The following is a 27,936-nucleotide window of genomic DNA, read 5'->3' as shown; positions in this document are numbered from 1 at the left end:
TTTAATTAAATTGATAAAGACTTTTTTCCGCTCACCAAGGCTCTCTCCCTTTTCAGAAGGCCAAGATTTCCAAGTTAAACATTGTGTTTGTTACCTCCTCATGACTCATCCCTTTCAGCCCTTCCTTTCTCTGCTGCTTTATTCTTTCTAGTTGTATGAATGGAGAGAGTTATGGGAGGCAGGAGCGCTCGTAGGAGGGTTCAAGGAACGTGTCATTAGGGTTCAGACTTCTGACTGCCTGAGCCGACCCACTTCAGTCTGCAACAGGGGGAGGAATTCTGAACCCAGATCTGTGTTTTTATACTTTAACCTGTAATAAATATGATAAAACTGATTCATACTACATAATACTAATTTCCAATGCAAAAGATTGTGCTGAGAATTGGACAAAGAGACAATTTCTCAACAATATATGTTTATATGAGATTTCCAACTGAACCTATTGTCCATTATTAAACCTAAATTGAACTAAATTTAATCAACTTGTTCTATTTCTATACCATCTATATACAGCTGTACACGCGCAAATCTTTTACAATGTACAAACAACATGCTTTTAGTTTTACTTAAATTTATTAAGTTTATTCTGATCAAACCACATCTTTATTTTTGACATTTCAGATGTTACTACATGTAGTAATTTCTATTGATTTTCTCCACAGCAAAAATTATTTCGATCAACTGCAAACAATGTTTAAAATATCTGATATATGATAAAGTCATTTATATGGGATCCAACACTGACCTCTGGAGGACAACATGAGTAATGCACAAGCATAAAGGTGATGTAAATAACTCAACACCCATTGTAACACCGCACCCCTGATCTCATACTGTTTCAGTTCAGTGATTAATATGTCATGTTCAACATTGTCAAAGGCTTTTTTCAGATCCAAAACTATTCCAATTGCATTCTGCTTCTGATAAATAGCTTTTGTGATTGACTCCATCAGTGCTAGTGATGTTGAACTATTTGATGTAAATCCACATTAACTGTCAGGGAGCATATCATGGTGTATTTTATGTTTTATATTGAGATCAATCTCAAGAAAGATGACACACCTTTCAAGCATATTTTTCAAATATATAGAATTACAGTGAGCACTTAGCCAGATTTGTGAGAAGAAAACACATTACAGACAACACAAAAGGCTTCAACAGAAATGGGACATATATCTTCTTCCAGCATCTCTGATTTCTACACAGTTCACAAAACACATTTCAGAAACAATCTCTGTGAAAAGGAGAGCATGAAATAATAATCTAATCAAAGTATTGAGGCTTGATCATTTCGAGGCGAGGTCCTACAAGACATGCATGTTATTTAATATTCAAGAGGTAATGATGCAACTAATAATTTGTCCAAAAAGCACCTACTATACAGACAAGGTATACACATCTATACTCTACTTTGTACTCAAAAAACACTAGTTGTTCTAACAATGTTAAGAAATTTTGAATGAGCTGGCTTTACAGTTTGTTGTATATTTGACCTCCCAAATCAGCTTAATTCACCAGTAGTATATGCCTTTCCAGTTTGACTACATGGAAACATTTTAACTTACATTTCCCTGTTTTTGAGATCAATTTAAGGTGAAGTTGATATAACCTCCATCCATCTTTTGTTGATATTTTCTTGCCCTATTGCAGGGTTGTAGAGGTTTGGAGTCTGGCTGCTGCTAGACAAGAGGTAGAGCTTGACTAGGTCTCCAGTCCATCATAGTGCAACTGCATGTGACAGCCTTTAAACATCCTAAAGGATGGGCAATGCATTGATTTCTACTGATTGGAAACCCCTATGTCTGTTCAGTCACTGTGTTTCTTACATATTTAGGAGAACCCTGCCCTCATTAATATCTTCGCCAGTATTCAAAGCCTTCCGAAGCTTCTCCCAGAACACATCAGGTTTCTCTCCAGCTCGAGGCCAGCTCAGGTAGGTTTGTCTCTTCAGCAGCTTCCTCATGCGGTGGTAAGGTGACAGGAGGTAGGTGGGAATCTCCTCCAGAAACACCAGGATCAGCACATCCTTCTGTTCGTCAAACAGACGGAAACTGCGAAAGCAAAGTGGGAACAAGTTGAAATGATTTTGATAGAAAGGACAAGGTATCAGGATAGGGTAAAAGAGGAACAACGACTTATATAAAAAAGAGGGTTTAAAATAGCACATTAAATAGCAAGATATTAAAATAAATACTTTAGTGGACATTGACTGGCAGGTAAAACAATAAAAAAAAATTGGAAAATGAAAGAAAGGGGACAGTAAAGAGGTAAACAAAATAAACAGTGAAAAAGACTTACAAATACAATATAACATAGTAAAAAAAAAATCAAAGGTTATTTTTGTAGAATGACTACAAACAGCTGTCAAACAGCAACACAAAAGCAACAACCATGGGAGAAAAATTATGCCCCTGTTTTAATAGAGCAGCCAGTGGACATAAAAGGAAAAGGCAACTTTTGGCTGGTATGCCTTGTTTTATCTGGTTTGGTCTCTTTCACTGTATTATAATCTATTTGTATTATATTATATATTATAATTTAGGTATTTTAATCTAGGTATAAACCTAGATTGCGCCGTCTGTTGGCAGCAAATTGTCGTAGCTCTGACTTGCTATCTTGATTTTTTCAAAGTACAAAGTCTTCTCACATAGATATTACCTCAAATTAGGTATTTTTTTCTGAGGACTTCATGCTGGTTCGGAGGGTGTGCTGCAAGGAAGATTTTTCTGCATATTTTTTCTCTTTCAAGGCTTGTTATGATGAGTCTCCATGGCAACGAAAGACTTGTTTACAATCGGGATCAACTGATTAACCTCTCCCAAATTAGGATTATCAGTGAAACAACACATCAAATCCCGATGGAGTTGAAAAGAAAGAGAAGAGGATGCAGAGCGGGAGTCAGAGAGCGGAGAAAGCGATGGAGATTTAAACCATTTCTCCTGACTGTCGTCATGGGTAATGTGAGATCGCTAGCTAACAAAACGGACGAGCTCGAGATGCTAACAAGGTCTCAGAAAGAATACAGAGAGACATGGCTGCATGAACACATCCCTGACTGTAATGTTTCTGTACCGGGCTTTAAAACAGTCCGTGCAGACCGCAGTATACAACACAGCAGAAGGCTACAGGGTGGTGGAATTGCAGTGCTGGTTAACCAGCATTGGTGTCATCCTGGACATGTTACTGTCAAGGGGAAGATATGCACAAGGGACATCGAACTGTTAGCTGTGAGCTTCCGTCCATATTATTTACCCAGAGAGTTTACCTGTGTTATTCTGGTAGCGGTTTATATCATACCTGGAACCGCACCAGACACAGCCTGTGACGTCATCAGCTCCGTTGTTGCTCGGCTACAAACACAGCATCCAAACTCATTCATGGCAATCTCCGGAGACTTCAACAACGTCTCCCTCTCTGCAACTCTACCAACATTCCAGCAGTTTGTCAGCTGCTCCACCAGAGAAAATAAGATCTTGGACTTATTTTATGCAAATATGAATAATGGATACAGTTGTTCTGCCCTGCCTCCTTTAGGAAGATCTGACCATAATCTGGTTCTTTTCACCTCCACCTACAAGCCCATCATTCAGCAGCAACCAGTCATCACAAAGACTATCAAAATCTGGTCTGCTGAAGCTGAAGATGCTCTTAGAGGAGGCTTTGAGGCTACAGACTGGAACGTCCTCTGTGAACCTCATGGAGACGATACAGGAGCCACAGTTTTATATTTAGTTCATGGTTTCCTCTGCAGGAGCTATGACATTACCTGGCTGTCTGGACTTCTCTGGAGCACCACTCACTCTCAAGGTATCTGCGGCTGATGACACAGATGGTCTTCCTGCTTCCATAGATGGCATCTATGATGTTTTCTATGATGGGTCTCCCTGAGGAGGGGAGAGGAAAGAGTGTGTAACGAACCATGTATGTATGTTTCCCATATGAAGTGCAGCAAGGTACTGTGCTGACATCTTCTGGCCATTAGAGAAGTTACTACATGTGCATTCATTCATTTTCTAAACTGCTAGCGGGGAAGCTAGAACCGATCCCAGCAATTAGCAGGGAGGACAGGTTGTGGATCCATTAGGGCCAACACAGAGAGACAACCAACCATGCACACTCATCCTCACTCCTGGGGACAATCTAAAGTGACCAATAAGCACCTTGAGAGAACCCACTCATACACTGGGAGAACATGCAATCTTCCCCAAGTTAAGGCTTTAACCAGTATATTTCTTGCTGCCAGGCCACAGTGCTAACCCCTACGTCACTGTGCAACCCAGCTCACAACGTGTTTTTAAGTACAATACACAATTCAAATTGACCACACACACATGTAAAATGTATCCTGTAGATTATGTTGTTTCTGTTTTCATGTTTGGACCAAGCAGAGATTTCTGCGTATCAGTTCTGCTTCTCTCTAAACACTTTTCCCCTTTCAACACTAAAAAATATCTTGCCCAGTCTGCAAAATGAACCACAAACATGAAAAGCTTCCCTGTAGCTTCCACTGCTATGACTTACTTGCAATAAGTGGATTATTAGCCGAGCTTATGAATCTCAGGAGCAGGATGACATCAAATATGTATAAGAACCAAACTTAAGATTGCTATAAGAGACTAAGGTTAGGGAGGCGTTGTCTGCTCAATCAGGGTCCATTTTGCTGTGAGATAGACTTTCTGTGTTGCTGTTTGACTTTTAATTGAAAAGTCACATCCATCTTAGGACAATGCTTGTCACAAAATAAGTCAAAATGAGTTTTTTAGAAGCTTTAACCCACGCCAAAATAAACAATTATGAAAGATCAACACAAATAGTGTCAGTCTTCTTTTGATTGATTGATTATAAAGAAAAATAGCATATTGTGTCCTCAATTTATATTTAATCTTTGTTGAGGTGATTACAATTTATGCTCTAGATCATCTCATCTTTGGTGGAACTATCCCGTCAACTTTTGGATACCAGCTCCATAGATACCTGTGTAGTCAAGTACCAACCCGAATGAGTTGTGATGCATACAATGCGTGGTCACACTTTGGTTTTATTTTTATTTGTTTAAATTGTGTTTGATAAACAAGTTACAGAATGAAAAGTTTGGTATAGTCAAGCTATTAATTGCTGTCACCAGCAGAGGGCAGTGTGGCGCTTTGCTTCTCATGTGCCGCTTCTAGTGTAACCGTCTAGTCTTGCGCCATTTCCTCATTTGGCTGAGCGAAGCTGCACTAGAAAGTACTGCCACCTGTCTCATTATTTCTCCTTTTATATACAGGTTAATATGGTCGGACAACACGGAACACTGTACAAATATGTGTGTTAAGATGTTCGTTAGAACTCCAAATTGTTAAACAAGAGTATTTTGTTTACATAAGTTGTTAAATGTGAAATGAACATTCTTACATGTGAATGCATTTAAGAAGGCACATCTGTTGTGTGTGTTTACATTACGAACTCTCATACTGGCTCTCCGAACTTTATTTTTGTGTATTATGATCATAGACTGTATATAAAGAGATGGACGGAGTCTCCATGATGTCACCCGTAGGTTTCTGAAGAGCTAAATTGAAGCTTGGTGGGCGGTTCCTACCGTCGCCATGTTGGCAGCGTCATGTGCATCGTCTCGCCCGGAAAATACAAATATGGTCAAAGAGGTGGAGCTGAGAGGGCAGCTGTGAGCGTCATGGTGGATGATTGACATCGAGCGAACTCCGAGCTTTCTGTAGCTAAAAGCTAACCGAGCTAACCCCGAGATAACGGGAGCTTCCCAGCTAACGGAGGTAAGCGGGCTAAAGCTAAGTCACATTGTTAACCGGCTAAAAACCGCGGTTGTTCTACGTTCTTCTTAGTTGAAGTCAGAGATTGGTACCTGTCAATCAAAAGGACACGCCCCTAAATTTGCCGAACTTCGAGATTAAATTACTTTAAAACGGGCGAGTTAGAAAAAAATTTACTCCCCCCACAGTTGTCATGAAGGTAAACCTGACCTATAAACTGAAAATGGATTTTTGAACCAGGCTGCAAACATGTTTATTTCTGCCGTGAAGTTGGTCTTTTTAACATGGGAGTCTATGGGGATTTGCTCTGTCTTGGAGCCAGCCCCTAGCGGATGAAGGGGGAACTGCAGTTTTATGCACTTCCGCATAGGCTTCACTTTTAACTGCCGGAGGTTGCCGCTTGATTATGATGCAATGAAAACACGTTTATTTTGCTTCTATGGCATGTACAAGTTTCATCTGTTAATGTTGTTAAAGTATTAGAGCAAGAGTTAAAAAAAAAAGTGCTGGCTTTTCAGTCTAAATAACCCTGATTGGTTGGTGATTCCTTTAGCACTGTAAACACGTGCTTTTGTATTCACATACATTAGTATGAGACAGCAACAACCACGATTTTGTATAATATTATACAGACAATTGGTGACTTGAAGAGTGCACAATGGAGAATGTGTAATTCTGTGTGCCCTATAACATTTGGATCGGCATTAGCCGATTGTTGATGTGAAAATTTTGGTTATCATTCAGAAGTATTTCCCCTGTTTCATACAGGATAACCCTGTTGTGGGCTCGCACCCTAGACCTGACCTGTAAGAGAGTCAATGGACATGTGTCCCTTGTTTGTAGTAAATATCATGTATTGTGTAAAGACAAACAAAGCTCATTATCAAGAGTTTTTTTATTCTTTGTTAGCCATGTAAAGCTGCTTTCATGGAGCCCCACAATTAAATAAGTGCTTGAAAAATAGTAGTATTGATAATTTCTTGTCTGTTTTGGCAAAAACATGGCTTATGAATCAATCAACTCTTCTGCTGAGAGCAGTTTATTACTTGAACCTCCAGAAGCTTCATGAGGAAATGTCAGAGGCGCTATGAAATCAGATAAATTGATCTTCTTGGGCACATGATTAAGAAACACCTTTAAGAAAAATGTGTTCAAAGAAGACACAAGTATTTTAATTTAGAGTGAAACTACAGAAACCATTATTTAAGATAAGGTATTCTTACCTGGTTCAAAGTCTCGATGGTGCAGACACAACCTCCAGCCCTGCTCCCCTTCCAGTTTTGGCAAGAGTTCTCCGATCACCCAAGGCTCATCGTGGGTATTGTAAGAGATGAAGGCATCATATTGACTTGGAGCTTGCTTGTTCTTTTGCTTGGTGTCAAAGAGCCAAGCCAAAAAGATGTAATAGGCGTAGACCAGCTGCCACCTCATAAAGTGGTAGGTGAACGTCGCCACCATAAAAGTGAGAATTATAGAAGAGGTGCTGACATAAAAGATGAAGCCAGTGTCCACCAAGCAGGATTTTACATCAAAATCCAACAGTTTTTTATCTTTAAATCCTTCTGGATAGTTGCACTCAAAATTATACGCATCGTAAACCTGTGTTTGTGCATTTTTTTCTAACCAGTTGCGGAACCATTCGTTATCACAGTCACATGTGAAACTGTTCCCCATAAAGTCCACATACTCCAAACTTGGAAGAGACTTTATCACTTTCTCAGTGATGACCGAGTATTGATTCTTTCTTGCCTGCAGGAACTCCAGTTTGGTCAGATTGGCGTCCACAAAGAAATCCAGTGACTTGAGATCTGTTGTGGATATGTAGAGGCTTTTAAGGTTTCTCAACGGAGAAAGGAGTTCGGAAGAGAGAGTGTATATATCATTTGAGCTAATATCAAGTTTTTCCAAATTAGGTGTGTATTTAAATGTGTCTTTGTGCAGAGAGAGAAACTGGGAGTTTCTGGCACTGAAAAGGGAAAGATTTGTTAAACCTTGCAGAAAGTTGATGGGCAGATGCGACTTTAACCTGTGGTGCTGTGCAGGAATGGACAACTCCTTCAGATTGGACAACTTAGAAAATGGTGCATGTGTTAAACCTTCTGAGGCGTAATGAATTTTATTTTTACTTAAATCTAATCTTTGCAGATTAATAAGAACACTGAAAGCGTTTAAGTCTTTTGCTGAGACACAGTTGGATTGTAATAGAAGAAGTGTAAGATTTGTCAGTCCAACAAAACTATTACTGTAAATTATTTTGAGTTGGTTTTCATACAACAACAATTTCCTGAGAGAAGGTAAACCTTTGAATTCCTCAGATACAATCTTAGAAAGATTATTGTTGTTCAAATGCAATTTTGTAAGGTTTGGCAAGGGTTTTTTGAAAGTACCATTTAATTTAGATATCTGATTAGTCTGTAATTTCAGAACTTGCAGTTGTACCAAATCTTTGAAAGAGCAGTCTATCAGAGCTTTGATTGAATTTTGTTGGAGGCTTAACTCTTCCAGCTGACTTTGATTGGTGAAATCATCACAGTGGATTGTGCTGATTTGGTTGCTGCTGAGATCTAGCTGGGAAAGAAATGGTAGATTCCTTGTGGCGGATGGAACTGAGGGAAGTGAATTTTGACTGAGAGTCAGAATTTTCAGACCCTGAAGGGATCTGAAGGCATCTTCATGGATAAAACGTATTTTATTTTTTGACAAAACTAATTCAGTCACATAGATGCATGTCTTAAAAATGACTGAATCAATAGATTTAAGGTTATTTTCTTTCAAATGCAGAGTGGACATTGTCGGGATGCTACAGGAAATATTTATGAGTGCATTCAGGTTTTGTTTCATTCCATTCATCCTCAGTAAAGTTAGTGACGAGTTCACAGCTCCAAGTAAAGCTTTCATGTCATCAAGAACCATGGGGAGACCACTAATATCAAGCCTGGACACTTGACTCAGGAATGTTTTACTACGCACGTCCCATTTCATTGGTTTTCTACTTGAAAAGCCACCTATATTAAAAGAGGTGAGATTTGGGAAAACATCGGCAGAGATGTTAAATTCAATCAGTAAATTTTGACAGATATCAATGGCACCAAGCTGTAATGAGCTGTTTGTTAGTTCCCACGAATGAAAAGTTGTAAAGTGGTTCCTTGTCAGTAGGAGTCTCTGTAATTTAGGCAGATGTTGCACTATCAGACGGATATGTTGCACTTTGCCCAGTTTATTGTAGGAAAGATCCAAAAATGTTAAGCTTGTCAAGGACTTAAAGGAGGTGGATGCCACGACTCTGAGGTGATTGTTCGTAAGTCTTAGTACGGTTAAGTTGCTTAAACCATGAAAAACATTCTCTCCCAGTTTATTAAGTTTGTTATAATTGAGATTTAATATCTGGAGGGACGTCAAACTGGCAAAAGCAGCACTGTCCATCTGAGAGATGTTGTTGTGCATAAGGTCCAGCTGTATTAAAACTGGTAGATGTGGGAAATCTGAGGCTTGTATTCTCTGGATTTTGTTTAGAGACAAATCAAAGCCGGTCAGTGTTGGGGGAACATCTTGAGGAATAGCTCTTAGTTTATTCTTTGCACATATGGCCGTATTGCTGGTGATGTGACAACTTTTTAGTATATATCCTTGAGCCAAAGTAATGAAACTGACTGTGCACAGAAAGAAGAAAAGTTCAATACATTTTGCTCCTCGATTTGGGTTTGCTTTGTCTTCCTGCATGCCCATATTTAGATGTTTGTCAAAAACAAAATAGTTAAACCGGTAAGTTATTGAAATTTTTCACCTCATATTTCACAGAGAGAGTGCAACTGAAGCAGATGGTCTGTAACAGAAAATTACGCAAAAATTAGAACAGAATTGAAATTTATGTTTTTATTCTGATGCCATTACTGTGTAATTAAAAGAACAACAAATCTTATCTCAAGCAGTCTCTTTAACGTTACTGAATAATTGCTAAACTTCATCAAAATCTATAAAACATGGTGCTTTTTAGTACTTACTGCGTCACACAAAAAGCTCCCAGATCGCCACAAAATTTACTTCTTGAACTGCTTTGCCTCCGAAAAATGATTGTTTTAGATCAAAGTGAATAAACAGTCTTTCTCCGTGGGGAAGTGAGAGGAAACTTACTGTGTGGTTAGAAATGTGCCATGTCCTCTTTTTATGAATCCACTGTAGAAGTAATACCAGTCTGGGGAGGTGGGGTGTATTTACACAGTGTTCATCAAACCTTTGTGTCAAGTCAGTCTGCTCTGTTCACACCCTTTATATTTGTGACAGGAGATGCAGTTATGCCCCTTTGCTGAATGCCAGCCGTTCCCTTTCCATTGCTTATTATGTGCCATCCTGGGAGATTCAGTGTTACCCAGTTTTGACTGGCATTGCCAGCACTTCATCTGTGCTGCCTCATGAACAAACTTCCGCCAAGTTAATGCTATCTTATCTAATAATTATTTATTATCATACCAAGGATCAAGATAGTCTGATGATATTTGGCAAAATTGTGAAAACATAATCCATTGATTGTGTTCTAACAACATCATTTTTCTTAACAAAGGACATTACCTTGCAGTTAGTGAAATCATCATTTTAAAGGACTAGTTACCAGTTTTAAGAAAAAAACTAAACAAATCATTTATACTCCAACGTTGTAGTATTTTGTGTTGTAGACCAGAGAACTGTTGGCTTTTATTTGCTGTTTAGGTACGTGAACCATATCATGATGTTTGGGTACACATAACTTCAGGTTTAGCAGTAACATACAAAAGAAGCTCTGTTTAAATCTTCTGGATCTAAAGACCTTTTTGTTTCTCTGGCTGCAAGAAGAAGTACAATGACTTTGCCAAGTTGTTGGAAAAAGCTGACATACTACCTGAACAACGACAATAGTAATAACAACAACAATCCATCCATTTCTTTCTCTTTAAATGGCCAATAAAGGGTCACAGGGAAGCTGGAGCCTATCCCAGTAATTATTGGGTCAGAGGCAGAGAACACCCTGGACAGGTCACCAGTCCATCACAGAGAGACAAACAAAATCTTATGCTCACATTCACTCATAGGAACAATTTAGAGTAACCAATTAACCTAACATGCATGCCTTTGGACGGTGGGAGGAAGCCGAAGTACCCAGAGAGAACCGACGCATACACGGGGGACAACATGCAAACACAAGAAAGGTCACTGTTTGAACTTCCACCCAGTTGAGACTGGGACCAGTGATCCTTCTTGCTTTGAGCTTCAGTACTAACCACTACACCACTGTGCAGCCCAACAACAAAAATAACAGTAAAAATAATATTATTGAAGGAACCTGTTTGTTGTCTGTACAAGTGATGCCACAGAATATAAGTCAAGTCTTGTTTATTTCAGGAAAAACCTGCTTTCTTTTGGTATGTGTAAAATGTCTATTTTTACACATTTTTACACATCAGTGAAGTAGTTAATATTTCAGTTGGAAAATAATAAGAATACGCAAAACTTGTTTTGACAAAAAGCACTTTTTTTTTTTTTTTACTGGTAGGCAAACATTTAGGAAGGGTCTTTGTCATTAATTAAACTTGTAATTTAATAACGCATCAAATATGGACAGACTGGATCCTACATGTTTAAAAAAAACTATCTAATTATGATTGTAGTTTTTTTTTTTTAGTTAATTTATTTTGAAAATATTGAAAATCTTACATACTTCACCTTTAAGTAATGGCACAATATGATGAATCTAATAACACAGAGACTTTTTAAGTTTTGTCTTACAATTAAGGAAATATGAAGCCATCCCCAATGTTTATCAACCGTGAGTTCAACTAGTTCAATAAGGTTAATAGTATCTTTATTTCTTTAGCTTATTTAGTTTTCTTGTGTTATCAAACACTGGGTTATAATGTAGGCCTACCTGACATGTTTCACAGTAATATTCTGCCTTTATCAGATTTGGATGGTGCACAATGTGCCTATATCTGCTGATCTTCACTGAGGCGGTGTCGACAGTCGGTCTGACTCATCAGAATGACAGACCAACACCGCCCCTATCTATACATCACTGAGTTAAAGTGAGGAACTAGAGACAGTCACCACAATGTGAGGAAGCCTTTTGCCATGGCTGATAAATTCCCTAACTTAATTTCACATCCTCATTTGTTTTTGTATTTTCATGAGCTGGCATATGACTTTCTGCTTGTTGATGCTCATGTAAAACTCTGGTTGACTGACCACCGATAATTTAAAGGTGTATTAGGAATCAATTTTACAAACCAGCCAATTAACTGGCATTTAGCTGCAAACATTTTAACGTGAGAATTAAATGGCATCAATTGGAAAGGTCAATGCAGTAAATCTCTTCCTGAGTCTAACAGGAGAGGCCTGGTTTGACTATGTTTATTGTCCATTTTATCTTACTGACCAGCTTAATTCTTCTTCTGAATGGAGATATCAGAATATTTACAGTATAATTTAGCAAAGCCTGGTGTCAACAATTTGCATAGTAAATTTACTCCCTCCTTTTCCATCCATTGGCCAATCTGTGATCTCACATTCTCAACAGAAGTCCTTGTTTTTCATCAGAGTCGTGGGTGTGCAAAAATTTCGCTATGGCTCTGGATTGTAACATTGTGCGGACCAAACTGCCACTTAAAAAAACAAAAATTAAGTCACTGACAATAATTAAGGCAAATTAATGACTTCTTAAAATATATGTTAATGTTTCTTCGTTCTTTTAATTCTGGTATCATGATTGTGACGGCCCGGCTTAACTGTTTTTCTTTTGTTCGTAGGTAGGTGTGCTATAGGCGGTTCCAGTGATCAGAGCATCTGGCTGTAGCGCACCTGCCTATATAAGGCTGTGAGCTGTTTTGCTCTCCCTCTCGCTCAGCCCACAGCTTGGTTTGATCAGACACTGACTTGCAACCACTTGACACCACTGATTGTCCACGTTTACACGCTGCATTCACATACTTTGCGTTATTTCTTTAAATAAATACATCTGTGTGTATTTACAGCGTGGTCTTCACTCATTGTTGTCACGGCTCTCTGTGCCGGTCGTGACAAACTGGGGGCTCGTCCGTTTGTTGTTGTTGGCGTGGCAGCGTTCTTTTTGTTGGCGTGATTCTGCGCGTCGGTTTTGTTCGGCGGGGGAAGGTCTGTGGTTTGCGTGTTTTGATTATGTTTTGGTCTGCGGTTGTGGGGTCTGCTGTGGTTGATTGCTACCGTGTGGGGGCTTGGTGGGCTTGATTTGGCTGGCGTGTGGTTTAGGTCTGATCTGGTGATTTGAGTCGAGTGCGTCGATGGTGGGCTGTGTGGGGCGTCCCTGACAGGTGTAGCGGCGTATCCCTTTGGATTCGTTGCGGTTGGGGGGGTAGTGTTGTGGCCGCGTGGGTGAAGCGTTTGCTTGGGGGCACATCCGTGGTTGTAGGGCGGGTTGCTGGCTTGCTAGTCGCCTGTTCCCTCTCCAGCGGGCTTTAGTGCGTAAATACCTCCCACAGAGCTGCATGAAGACTAGGGGGAGCTTACGTAGAGCCTGGGGTAGGCAGTTTAGTGGGATTGCTCCATACGGTGTGCGGTGTTTGGGGCGCGCTCGCCTCGCTACTGTGGTTCTTGTTCTTGGGTGTTTGGTGTGCGGTTGTAAAATCGTTTTTGGTTATGGCGGATGTGGAGGCGTTTATTGCTGATCCATCTGAGGACGCTTTGAACGCATTGAGGAAGGAGCAGCTGTTGCGGTTGGCGGAACATTTTGAGGTTGATTTGCCTGATAAATCTTTGAAGGTGGACATTAAGGCTGCTTTGCGGACGACATTATTGGGTCGGGGTCTTTTGCCAATTGCTTCGGGGGACCGGGGGTATGGTTCGGAACCTTTTAAGGTCTCTGTTCCAGCGACGGGTTTGTCCTTTGAGCAACAGAAAGAATTGTTGTTGTTGCAGTTGGAGCATGACAGGGCTACAAAGGAATCTGAACTTAGGGGACGGTTGGAGTTGGAGCGCTTGCGCCAGCAGGCGGAGAAAGATAAATTGGAGTTTGAGGTGCTGCGCCTGACCCTGCGTAAGGAGGAACGGTCGGGGGATGACCGGGAATCACAGTCGCGATCGTTGTCATCTGATAACTTGCGATGGGTGCCGGTGTTTAATGAGAAGGATCCCGAGTTTTTTTTTTGTATTGTTTGAGCGGGTGAGTGAAATTAGGAAGTGGTCGCCAGAAGAATGTGCTTTAATGCTCCCGTGTGTGTTAACAGGAAAAGCGCAGGAAGCTTATTCTGCATTGTCACCCGATGACGGCATCGTTTATGGCAAAATCAAGGCAGCTGTGTTGAAGGCTTATGAGTTGGTGCCTGAAGCCTACCGACAGCGTTTTAGGACATGGGAAAAGAAAGCTGGACAAACCTATGTCGAGTTTGTGCGTGATTTGTCGTCGCATTTCAAACGCTGGTTATCAGCATCTGACGTAACCACTTTTGACAGTTTATGCGACTTAATTGTGATGGAGCAGTTTCAGAGCGTTCTGCCCGAGCGTGTAGCTACATATATTAAAGAGAATAAACCCGTCACTGTTGAAAATGCGGCGGTTTCCGCAGATGAGTTCACGCTCATCCATAAGACCAGGTTTGGGAGGCGGGGGTCTCCGCCTATGCGCCGTGTTTTAACGAGTTGTGACAGACCCGCGAGAGTGGAGACATTTTTCCCCGGTACACCATATTCTACTGTAACAGGTGTAAATCGGAGCAGCAAATGTCATTATTGTCATGGGATGGGTCACTGGAAAGGTGAGTGTCCTGTGTTAAAAGCGAGACGTAAGACCGAACAGACTAATGTTAACCCGGTTGCGCTAGCAGCGTCTGTTTCTGATGAGCGTGTCACCATTATGGGGGAACGCTCAGTGTGCGGTTCTGATGTGTCTGCTGCTTATGCTCCCTTCATCAGGAACGGATTTGTGTCGCTGGTGGGTAATGACACCAAAGTTCCCATTAAGATCTTGAGGGATACTGGTGCGTTTGATTCGTATCTGTTGGACTCGGTATTACGGTTGAATGCGGATTCTGATACCGGGGAGCGCATTTTGTGTCGGGGCATGGGTTTAACAATTTTACCTATTCCCGTGCACAAAGTCTGTTTAGATTGTGACCTTGTTCGGGGTAATGTCTCTGTCGGGGTTCGTCCCGGGTTACCTGTGGACAGCATACATCTTATTCTGGGCAACGGATTGGCGGGTGGCCGCGTCTGGACTGATGTATCTTCAGAAGTGCGCGATGGGACTAAGACGGACGTCGATGTGTCTGTCAGCTGGGCGTCCTGTGCACCTGTTGTTTCCATTTTTCCATCCGATCAGGACACTAGCTCTTCTGCTTGTGCAGTCACCCGCGCAGCAAGCAGGGCTGCAAAGATGACTTCCCAGGATGATGCGTGTGAGACCAGTTTAAACTTGTCCGATTTCCCCATATCTGTGTCTGGGGATGATTTGCGACGTGAGCAGAGCAATGATGTGACGTTAAAAGGTTTCTTTGCCAGCGCAATGTCACCATCTGATATAAGAAGTGCCGCATGTGGTTATTTTGTGCGTGACAATCTGATGTTTAGGAAGTGGGTTCCTTTAGGCGACAAGGCTGTGGGGACCCCGGTTTTTCAGTTGCTGGTCCCCAGGGTATTTCGCCCTTTGGTGATGAAAACTGCGCATGATGAAAGTGGTCATTTTGGTGTAAGAAAGACGCATCACAGCATTCTTAGGCACTATTTTTGGCCTCGCATGAAGCATGATATATCTGAATATATTAGAACATGCCACGTGTGTCAGATGACTGGTAAACCTAACCAAAATGAACATGTTGCCCCTTTACGTCGTATCCCTGCTGTAAGCAACCCTTTTGAACACCTCATGGTTGATTGTGTTGGTCCGTTGCCAAGCTCTAAGTCTGGGTGTAAGTATCTGCTAACGGTGATGTGCCTCAGCACGCGTTATCCTGCCGCATATCCCTTGCGGTCAATAACCACTAAGTCCGTGGTTAAGGCTTTAACCCAGTTCATCTCTATCTTTGGTATTCCTCAAATCATTCAGACCGATCAAGGAACTAATTTCTCTGCTCACATGTTCGCACAGGTGTTGAAGCTGCTGCGTGTTGATCACCGCAGGTCTGCTGCCTACCACCCTCAAAGCCAGGGGGCCCTAGAGCGGTTCCATCAGACGTTGAAGTCTCTGCTGCGTGCATATTGCACTGAGTTGGACGGTGACTGGGAGGAAAGACTGCCATGGCTACTGCTGGCTGCAAGGGGGGTGGTGCAGGAAAGCACAGGTTTCAATCCTAATGACCTTGTGTTTGGGCATTCTGTTCGAGGTCCCTTAGGTGTTTTGAAAGACACCTGGGTGCAGGGGGATCCTCCGAAGAACTTGGTGGATTATGTGAACGGGTTTAAACAAAGGCTGATTGTGGCGTGCAATTTAGCAAAAGAGCGATTGGACGTGGCTCAGGATATAATGAAACGCCTGTATGACCGTAAAGCTGAGCATCGGGAGTTTGAGCCAGGTGATCAGGTGCTGGCTTTGCTGCCTGTTGTTGGTTCCCCTTTTCAGGCGAGGTACACAGGTCCTTTTGTGGTGGCAGAAAAAGTGTCAGACTTGAATTACGTGATTGAGACTCCTGGGCGCAGAAAATCCAGGAAGTTGTGTCACATTAATTTTTTAAAGCCTTATTATCAACGTGAGACTTGGTTTCACCCGAATGGATTTAGTCCTGCTGTTGCTATTTGTCGAGACACCGAGGATGACGGGGTGCCTGAACCTGAGGATGGATTACTTGTTGGTCGCCTGAGGAACTCTGCGACACTTGGTAATCTGGAGATGCTTTTGTCGCATCTCCCAGGTCCGCAACGGGAGGAACTTGGGGCATTGATACGCCGTTATCCTGGTTTGTTTGGGGATGTCCCTTCATGTACAAGCTGGGCAGAACATGATATTGATGTTGGGATGCATCACCGATTAAACAGCAATATTACCGTATGTCTCCTCAAAAACGGACTTTGTTGGAGCGTGAAGTCGACTACATGCTCCAGAATGATATTGCTAGTCCCTCTTCGTCAAGTTGGGCATCTCCATGTATTTTAGTGCCAAAACCTGACAACACTCCACGGTTTTGCACCGACTTTAGGAGGATAAATGCAGTAACGAAGGCAGATTCTTTTCCGTTGCCGCGAGTCGATGACTGTGTTGACCAAGTGGGCTCTGCCAGGTTTGTTAGCAAGTTTGACTTGTTAAAAGGATATTGGCAGGTTCCTTTGTCCCAGCATGCACAGGAAATAGCATCCTTCATTACTCCCTCTGGACTTTTTTCATATAGGGTCATGCCATTCGGGCTGCGAAATGCCCCTGCAACATTTCAGCGGCTAATGAACAGAGTGGTGGCTGGTTTGGATGGCTGTGCTGTCTATTTAGATGACCTGGTTGTCTATAGTGATACTTGGCATTCCCATCTTCAGAGGATTCGTGCACTGTTTGAGAGGCTGTCAGAGGCACACCTCACTGTCAATCTGGCTAAGTGCGAGTTTGCCCGGGCCACCGTTACTTATCTTGGTCGGGTGGTTGGACAGGGTGAAGTGAAACCCGTCGCTGCAAAGGTGGAAGCTATTGCAGGTTTTCCTCAACCAACTACAAAACGGGAGCTTCAGAGGTTTTTGGGGCTGGTAGGGTATTACAGGGGGTTTTGCCGTAATTTCTCCACAGTGGTTTTCCCGTTGTCTGAGCTGTTGAAAATGAGGGCTAAGTTTATTTGGTCAGCAGCCTGCCAACAGGCTTTTGACAATATAAAGTCTCTGTTGTGTTCGTCTCCAGTGCTGTTGGCGCCACATTTTGACCGACCGTTTGAGCTCCAGGTAGATGCCAGCTTGGTTGGGGCAGGTGCAATTCTCCTTCAAAGGGATGACCAAGGTTTGGCAAGACCTGTGTGCTTCTTTTCTAGGAAGTTCAATGCATATCAACAGAACTATTCTGTAATAGAAAAGGAAGCTTTAGCTTTGGTTTGGGCACTACAACATTTTGAGGTGTACGTGGGTGCTACAACTCCTCTGGTGGTTTTTACAGACCACAATCCTTTGACTTTTCTCAAGTCCCTGAAATGTCCCAACCAGAGGTTGATGAGGTGGGCTCTGTTTCTGCAAGCCTATAATCTGGATATTAGGCATATTAAGGGGACAGAAAATCTAATGGCTGATGCTTTGTCTCGTGCCCCTTTGCCCTGAACGCAAACGTTTGACATTGTCGTTGTTTGTAATCTTTTTTGCTGTTGTTTTCAGCCCACTCTGTTCGAAGACTTAAATGTGCTTCTCAGGTACCGGAGATGCTGTGTTCTGATGGGGAGGTTGTTGACACCACAGCATTGAGGTTATATCTTCCTGTGTTTCAAATGTTCCTGCTCCAAGTGGTGAAGGACTTTACCTTTTGTGGCCAGGTATTATGTTTTTGGGGGGAAGTGTGACGGCCCGGCTTAACTGTTTTTCTTTTGTTCGTAGGTAGGTGTGCTATGGGCGGTTCCAGTGATCAGAGCATCTGGCTGTAGCGCACCTGCCTATATAAGGCTGTGAGCTGTTTTGCTCTCCCTCTCGCTCAGCCCACAGCTTGGTTTGATCAGACACTGACTTGCAACCACTTGACACCACTGATTGTCCACGTTTACACGCTGCATTCACATACTTTGCGTTATTTCTTTAAATAAATACATCTGTGTGTATTTACAGCGTGGTCTTCACTCATTGTTGTCACGGCTCTCTGTGCCGGTCGTGACAATGATTTTAAAGCTGAACTTTGGTTTTCACAGCCAGATGTTGTAATTTTTGCCTTAAGCAAAGTTTATATAACTTTTACTATTTTATACTATGATACAGAAATTATGAAGTTCATGTTTGTTCTAGCCCTGCGATGGACTGGCGAGCTGTCCAGGGTGTACCCTGCCTGTCGCCCAAAGTCAGCTGGGATAGGCTCCAGTATCCCCGCGACCCTGAATTGGATTAAGCGGTTCAGAAAATGAATGAATGAATGAATGTTTGTTCTAAAAGAGGCAGGGGGCCGCTTTGTTTCTGTGTATGTGTGTGTGTGTTTGTGTGTGGACGGCTGTGTGACTGCATGTAAGACAGGGAATAATCAGTGTGTTTTTAATTGTTATGTTGCTTATTTCGGTGCATGAACACTTGTTTTACTTTAATATCCATAATTTGTTTTTGTCATGGAAAGCCCTTTGTTTTGCCTTTGGCAGGAAAATTGCTTTAAAAATAAAGTTCAGTTTGATTTGATTTAAATTGTGCTTTTTTACACTGTTAAAATGTAGTCATATACATACAATAACTAAATTTTCTATATTGTTTTACAATTTTTCCCTGTAATTAATAAATGTGGGCAAATACCAAAAGACTACAGAAATTCAAGTTTCTTCTAACATGTATTAAGTTTAATAATACTATCAACCAATTCAGCAAGCTGCCATTACTCATTAAACATCGGCAGTAAAGGTATTTACTGTATAATAATTTTACAATTGATTTCCTTTTTTCCCCATTGTTTTTTCTGACACCCAAACTACCAGAATAGTATCAAATACATATACTGATTTATCATTTTACAGTGTAGTTTGAAAGTATAGAAACATTTCAACTAGCTCATCCCAGCTCAAGATGTTGTCAATAAGTACATCCATCAATCCATCCATCCCTCACCTACTTATTCCAGTGCAGGATCATGAGGGTTTTGTCATCCAGCAGTCAGCAGGTAAGTAGTTCTGCACGCCCTGTACAGGCCTTCAGTCCAACACATGTTCACATAAAATTCCAAATATTCATTTCTGAAACCAAGAAGCTCTGAACGTGATAATCTTCAACCTCCAAAAACATCACCAGCAATGCAGTGATTTACACCAGCTGCAAATCTTTAACATTATTTCAGTCATGGTGTTTCTGATGCGTTCAAGAGAAAACTGCCCTCATTCAAATCTTCGCCAGTGTTCAAAGCCTTTCGAAGCTTCTCCCAAAACACATCAGGTTTCTGTCCAGCTTGTGGCCAGCTCAGGTAGGTTTGTCTCTTCAGCAGCTTCCTCATGCGGTGGTAAGGTGACAGGAGGTAAGTCGGAATCTCCTCCAGAAACACCAGGATCAGCACATCCTTCTGTTCGTCAAACAGACGGAAACTGTGAAAGCAAAGTGGGAACAAGTTCAAATAAAACTGAGACAAAAATGCAATTCATTTGTCTGACAAATAATAATAATAATAGTAATAATAATAATAATAGTAATAAATGCTTCCATTTCAATAGACCTTCGCACCGCCTTCCGTGCTTGGGCCTAATGAAACTGATAAAAATGAAAAGACTGTAAGAAAAGGGGAAAGCGATGCAAGAGCTAATATAAAACATGCGTGTAGAAGTTAAACAATATAACATATCAATTCAATAAGATAAGCCCTTCGATGGACTGGCGAGGTGTCCAGGATGTGCCCTGCCTTTCGCCCGAGGACTGCTGGGATGGACTCTGGCTTCCCCCCTTCATTGGATTGGATGAAGCGGTTTGGATAATGAATGAATGAATTCAATAAGATAAATTAATATAATAATGATTCGAACAATAAAATGCTGTTAAAGACGACAGACATCAAAGGCCATGTAAATAAATACGTTGCAAAAGGGAAAGAAAGTAACAAACAGACCTATGAGATTTGAAGTGATAAAGAAACAAAACAACAAAAAGAAAGGTTAAAAAAGCCCCCCTCCCCCAAAAAAAGAGTTGGTATTGTAGAAGGGCTACAAAGAGCAGTCAGATAGCTATACAAACATAAAATTTTGGGGAAACATGGAATAACCAGGACACAAATAATTTACACTGATGTGAAGAAGAAGCCATGACAATATCCAAATGAAAAACTGACTGCGAACGAGTAAAACAAAACTCAGACAAAAAATACTTACAAAGAAAGGGAATAGAGTGAGACACGAAACACCTTCAGAGATATGTTGTTAAGGGTCAAAACTAAGACTATTAAGAACTCTGAAGGGTGTATCTATATTCATATATGAGACTCTATCCCAGACGAAATCAGCTACTGATCCAACCAACAAAAAGTGGCCACTCAGCCAGCAGCCATGAAGGAAAAGGATACTTCTTATTTCAGCCTGGTTGGTAAGTCATGCATCTTATATTTTCTGTTCTACCGTAATGATAGAGATTAAAACAGCAGAAAAAACATACAAAAAAGAGAGAAAGAAACACAGTTATTTAAAGTCATCACATATGTGTACAAAATACAACGAGCAGACTGAGACGAGAGAAATCATTCTGCATTACATTCAGTCTGGACATCTTTTAACTTTATTTGTATGGTGCCACTTCACAACAATGTTGTCACAGGGCACTTTACATACACGAACCAACATACACATCATTTCAAGCCAATTCATACATATCCTATAATAGAAACCAACTGATTGCATCGAGTCATGACTTCGATCCAATCCCCCATCCTGAGGATGCATGCGGCGACAGTGGGAAGGAAAAAACTCCCCTTTAACAGGAAAAAAACCTCCGGCAGAACATCTTCAATCTCTGTTGTAGACCCCACAACATTTAAATCTATTTATGGTTACTCCGCACCAGCCACTACGTTACCTGGCTGTCTGGACTTCTCTGGAGCACCACTCACTCTCAAGGTATCTGTGGCTGATGACACAGATGGTCTTCCTGCTTCCGTAGATGGCATCTGTGATGTTTTCTATGATGGGTCTCCCTGAGGAGGAGGATAGGAATTAAGAAGGAGTCAATAATGAATCATGATGTTTATATTATTCCCAAAGACATTAAGGAAGATAACTGTGGTGACATCCTCTGGCCATTACGACAGTTTCTGTTCCTTGCTTGGACAAATAAGTCCAGATCTGTCCATTTATCACTTCTGCTTTACTGAAAAAGATTCATCTTTGGTATAAATATCTTTTACAGCCTACAGTATGAGCCACAAATAATAAACACTTCCTTGTAGTTTCCAAAAAGTTGACTCATGTTAAGTGGGTTGGCTTTCAGGAGCTGGGGTAATTTATATTTACAGCTCACTATTTTGATATTTTAAAAAGTACATTAGATATTCTTAATTGTTAGTGTACAAAAGAATTTTATATAATAACACCTACAGTCAATTTGCTACTGTGTGGTTTTTAAGAAAATTTTAGCTTTTTTTTTCTCCCAAGGAAGGCAAACTTTTGCTGTGCAGCTCCTCATATTTGATGTAACCATCCAGACAACTTTTGTTTATGTTTTATTATAGAATGGATCTCTGCGCTATACTTATGAAATGCCAGTATAGTCATGTAACATCCCAACTGCATCAACAACAGCCTGTCTCTATGCCCTTCTGAAGAGTAAATGCCATTTGTATAAGTAGGTCAGCATGTGAACAAGACAGAGATTTGTTCCAGTTCATAGGAGACAAAAGTATGAAGTCTAGAAGTGTGCTGCAGCACAAAGCAAGTGAGAAAAAAAAACAATGAAAAAAACTCAGACACCAGCAGGATATGAGGCAGAACCATGCAGCAGATCTGATCAGTGCTTAAATAACTGCTTTATCCTTGTAGCAAATAGTGCAGACTGTCATGATAGTATAAATATTCTCGTCTTCATTTCATGTGCATGTGTTGCATCGTGTATAAGAGCAGCATGCTTGTGGTTCATACAACTATGGTGTCGGAAGACGGCAAGGATGTTCCTCTGCAGGAACCCATTTGAGCTGTTTGGGTTTAACTGCACTTCTGGATAATGTGGACATTTATTTCATAGCAAGACCTATATGTTGTAAAATACTTGTGCATTACACAATTTTAATGCACAATGTAGAGCCTAGAACACCACACTGCTTCACATTGTGGTGTTCCTCCGCAAAGAGCATTAAAACAATGTAATGCACGGATCAGTTGTTTAATCCGCTAGTATCATGGTCCCACATGGTAAACATTTTCTAACAAAGGTTTTTTTTTTTTTTTTTTTTTTTTTTTTACAAAGCTTGCTAAATATGCTTGTTACAATGCTAAAACACTGGAACTATTTTTTGTAGACCTTAGTGTAGTTTTATGCTACACAAGTTAGGTGTTTCTCTCATTCACCTGTCAAAAACCTGCTAATCTGAATCAGTTGATTAATGCATTGCTATAACGGCCATAGTGGAGTGATATACCAGTAATTTCACTTCCCTACGTGTGGGTATATACAAAAATAATGCACCCAGTTGCATTAGAATTCTTACTTAACATGGTATGATAGTTATATAATATTTCCATGGTTGGATTAAAGTGCACGATTAGATACCCAGATTTAGGTTTCTGAAAATGTTTATACTTCCCCCAAATCTAATTCTAAACTCCCCATTTGTGAATCATTTGGTGTAACGGTATCCTTACCTGGTTCAAAGTCTCGATGGTGCAGACACAACCTCCAGCCCTGCTCCCCTTCCAGTTTTGGCAAGAGTTCTCCGATCACCCAAGGCTCATCGTGGGTATTGTAAGAGATGAAGGCATCATATTGACTTGGAGCTTGCTTGTTCTTTTGCTTGGTGTCAAAGAGCCAAGCCAAAAAGATGTAATAGGCGTAGACCAGCTGCCACCTCATCAAGTGGTAGGTGAACGTCGCCACCATAAAAGTGAGAATTATAGAAGAGGTGCTGACATAAAAGATGAAGCCAGTGTCCACCAAGCAGGATTTTACATCAAAATCCAACAGTTTTTTATCTTTAAATCCTTCTGGATAGTTGCACTCAAAATTATACGCATCGTAAACCTGTGTTTGTGCATTTTTTTCTAACCAGTTGCGGAACCATTCGTTATCACAGTCACATGTGAAACTGTTCCCCATAAAGTCCACATACTCCAAACTTGGAAGAGACTTTATCACTTTCTCAGTGATGACCGAGTATTGATTCTTTCTTGCCTGCAGGAACTCCAGTTTGGTCAGATTGGCGTCCACAAAGAAATCCAGTGACTTGAGATCTGTTGTGGATATGTAGAGGCTTTTAAGGTTTCTCAATGGAAAGAATAGTTTGGGAGAGAGTGTGTGAAAATCGTTCGAGCTAATATCAAGTTTTTCCAAATTAGGTGTGTATTTAAATGTGTCTTTGTGCAGAGACAGAAGCTGAATGTTCCTGGCATTGAAAAGGGAAAGATTTGTTAAACCTTGCAGAAAGTTGACAGGCAGATGCGACTTTAACCTGTGGTGCTGTGCAGGAATGGACAACTCCTTCAGATTGGACAACTTAGAAAATGGTGGAGATGTCAAAACTATATTTTCACCATAATAGATCTTATTTTCCCTTAAATCTAATCTTCTCAGATTAATAAGAACATTGAAAGCATCCATGCTGTCGCTTGTGACTTTATTAGACTGTAATAGAAGATTGTTGAGGTTCGTTAGTCCGACAAAACTCGTATTATCAAGTTTCTTTATTTGATTTTGATGTAATAATAATGTCTGAAGAGACTTCAAGCCTTCAAACTCCCTAGCTATAATCTGACATATTTGATTTCCATTTAAACTCAGTTGTTTAAGGTTTGGCAAACATTTTGTGAAAGTACCATTTAATTTAGATATCTGATTAGTCTGTAATTTCAGAACTTGCAGTTGTACCAAATCTTTGAAAGAGCAGTCTATCAGAGCTTTGATTGAATTTTGTTGGAGGCTTAACTCTTCCAGCTGACTTTGATTGGTGAAATCATCACAGTGGATTGTGCTGATTTTGTTGCTGCTGAGATCTAGCTGGGAAAGAAATGGTAGATTCCTTGTGGCGGATGGAACTGAGGGAAGTGAATTTTGACTGAGAGTCAGAATTTTCAGACCCTGAAGGGATCTGAAGGCATCTTCATGGATAAAACGTATTTTATTTTTTGACAAAACTAATTCAGTCACATAGATGCATGTCTTAAAAATGACTGAATCAATAGATTTAAGGTTATTTTCTTTCAAATGCAGAGTGGACATTGTCGGGATGCTACAGGAAATATTTATGAGTGCATTCAGGTTTTGTTTCATTCCATTCATCCTCAGTAAAGTTAGTGACGAGTTCACAGCTCCAAGTAAAGCTTTCATGTCATCAAGAACCATGGGGAGACCACTGATATCAAGCCTGGACACTTGACTCAGGAATGTTTTACTACGCACGTCCCATTTCATTGGTTTTCTACTTGAAAAGCCACCTATATTAAAAGATGTGAGATTTGGGAAAACATTGGCTGAGATGTTAAATTCAATCAGTAAATTTTGACAGATATCAATGGCACCAAGCTGTAATGAGCCGTTTGTTAGTTCCCACGAATGAAAAGTTGTAAAGTTGTTTTTGTTAACTTTGAGCGACTGTAATTTAGGCAGATGCTGCAATATCAGACGGACATTTTCAGTGTTACCCAGCGTATTGTTAGAAAGATCCAAAAATGTTAAGCCTGTCAAGGACTTAAAGGAGGTGGACGCTACGACTCTGAGGCGATTGCTTGTAAGTCTTAGTTCAGTTAAGTTGCTCAAGCCATCAAAAACATTCTCTCCCAGTCGATCAAGTTTGTTAGAACTGAGGTTTAATATTTTGAGGGAAATCAAACTTTTAAAAGCAGAACTGTCTATCTGCGAGATGTTGTTGTGATTCAGGTCCAGCTGTATTAAAACTGGCAGATGTGGGAAATCTGAGGCTTGTATTCTCTGGATTTCGTTGGCAGATAAATCAAAGCCGGTCAGGGTTGGGGGAACATCTTGAGGAATAGTTTTTATTTTATTACCTTTACATTTGGCCGTATTGCTGCTGATGTGACAACTTTTCACGATAAATCCTTTGGCAGAAATAATGCAGCTGATGGTGCATATAAATAGGAATAAATGGAAAAGTTCGAAGCATTTTCGTCCTCCTCTTGGCTTTCCTTTGTCATCCTGCAAGCCCATTTTCAGATGTCTGTCAAAAACTAAAGAGTTCAGCCAGCACTATATTATAGTTTTCCTCTACATAGTCCACTGAATGAGCATAACTGATCTTGGACCCTGAAGATTCAACAAAACAGACAACAATACCAATAATTACAACATTATTGAAAGTTATCTTCATATTCTGATGCAATTATTTTAAAGTAAAAAAATATTGACCTTTTCTCAGGCAGTATTTCTCAGCTTTCTAAGTCCAAAAACTGTTAAAAATGTAGGAGTAACAATGATTTCAGATACTTACTGTGTCTTTCTCTGTGATATAAAATATATAAGTGGAATGCAGAAAAAGTTAATACCCTCTTTTTAATGTTTCCATCAAGGAAGTAAGATTTGCCTGGAGAGGAGGGAGGAGTGGCCTGCAACTCATGATCACTTATTTCCTTATTACTTTCACTTTTAATCAGTAAAAATAAAACCTCAGTGTCCTGTTACACCCTCTTTACAGGGTTTTGCTGATGCTCTTGGTATTCATAATAGTGAATGCAGATCTGTATTTCTGGAAAAGATACCATTTTATTCTAATACTTTGGATTCCTTGCTGTACTTGAAAGGATTACCTTTTACGCACTTACTATCCATCAGGAATTGTGTTTTTTTTTTTTTTTTTTTTTACACTTTCTTTCTAAAAGAAAAATATGAACTAATTTGTGTAACCAAAGCAAAAATAGTCAAGCCAGCACTTCCTCTTCTTTGCTGTCTCATGATCATTCGCCCACTGAGTTATTTGCATACCTTCTCATGCTCAAAGTGAAAAAGGACTGTATAGTAGTTTTAAGAAACAATAAATAAAGAAACAAATCATTTCCTTTGGGTTGTGCGATTAACAATAGACAAATTCTTTCTGCAAAACTCACAAATGTGTTGTATTGGAATACACACACAGTTCATGTGTTTCTGCTACGATTTTCTAAAAAATGAAACCATAGTATTTCTGGCCCATTTGTTCATTTGCATTTATTCTCATAATTCTGACTTCCTCTTTTCATTCTTCGTGTTTAATAAATAAAATGTGTTTGAACATAGTAGTATACTACAACGGAGTATTAGGGCCACAATGAGAAAAAAAAAATAGTGTCGGAGTATTATTTTTTCCTCTGCTTCACTAGAGAATAAAGTCAAAATGACGAGATTAAAGTTGAAATGACCAGAATAAAGGTGAAACATAGTTTCAAGAATAAAGTCGAAATGATGAGAATGAAGTCGAAATGATGAGAATAAAGCCGAAATACTAATATTAAAGTCGAGTTTTTATGATGAATTTGAACAGGTTTAAAACACAGTGCCTTGTGTCATTGAGCTAGTGACCTTGTACTTCAGAGTGGGTTTTAGCAACAAGGAGATTCTTTACCTTTTAGCACACAAACACAGCATTATAATAAGTATTCGTATTTTAAAGAGACTGTGTCAGAAGCTGCAACTTTTCAGGAGGAGAAACCACACCAACTTGGAAGACGTGGCCGCATTCCTGCAAGCAGAACTAGCTGGCAATGGACAGATTCAATGACATGTATGTCAATCTGTAAAGGGAAAAGGATAATCTTGATTTAGACAAATAATTTAAAAAACAAATAATTTAATGGACATACTTTCAAATATTACTTGTTCTTCAAAAATACAACCCCAGCAGACAGTAAGGTCAACAAATAGTTGAACAGGAAAATATTAAATCTTTTAGCACTATCCCATCCCCAAAACAGAAAAGTATTCATTAATTTGCCAGCTGCAGTATGAGCCACGTGGAATTATTTGCAGATGTCTTTCTTTTTCCTGCTCTCCTATTTTAGGGATGATAGATCATTTTCTTGAAGAAATCATGCTTCTGTAATGTGCAAAGGCTTAGCCATGGTCATGATGGACACAACGTAATATCTTAACAGTGTAAGGTACATGAGTGGCAAAATGAATATGACCAATTCATCTAAGTGGTGAATAAACTTAATAACTTAGCTCCATGACTAACCCAAAATGGAAACAAATGCTTTTGCTTACATCTATTCAATATCTCTCTAAAAGGAATATAATATTCTAAAGTTTTGTTTATGTTTGAGATTTCTTTCCTTAAATTCATGAAGGAACATCTCTGGGGGAAACTCTGGCAATCAGATATCACTTATTTAAATAATAAGCTGCAATAACACACCTTTTGCTCCTCTATTAGCGCCAGAGCTTCTTCTGGTAAACTCCGGCCTTGAAGAAAGTCTGTCACGGACATTGACAT

At 40.2% G+C, this 27,936-nt stretch overlaps 1 protein-coding gene across 1 annotated transcript; it reads right to left on the bottom strand.

Annotated features, from left to right (window-relative positions):
* Positions 1–215: 215 nt before the first annotated feature.
* On the bottom strand, positions 216–27,936 carry LOC306770951 (uncharacterized protein; the record flags this gene model as incomplete). The annotated part of the gene is made up of 11 exons (XM_079259971.1): positions 216–258; positions 1,827–2,051; positions 3,767–3,884; positions 6,992–8,861; positions 12,765–12,907; positions 12,975–13,251; positions 13,319–13,864; positions 19,693–19,915; positions 21,387–21,504; positions 23,165–25,037; positions 27,859–27,936. 11 exons carry the CDS (start codon positions 27,934–27,936, stop codon positions 216–218), a joined length of 5,514 nt encoding a protein of 1,837 aa, XP_079116097.1.

This window comes from Telmatherina bonti (assembly GCF_933228915.1).
Source record: "Telmatherina bonti genome assembly, chromosome: 20".
NCBI classification, from domain to species: Eukaryota; Metazoa; Chordata; class Actinopteri; order Atheriniformes; family Telmatherinidae; genus Telmatherina; species Telmatherina bonti.
This window is presented reverse-complemented; position numbering and strand designations above follow the sequence as displayed.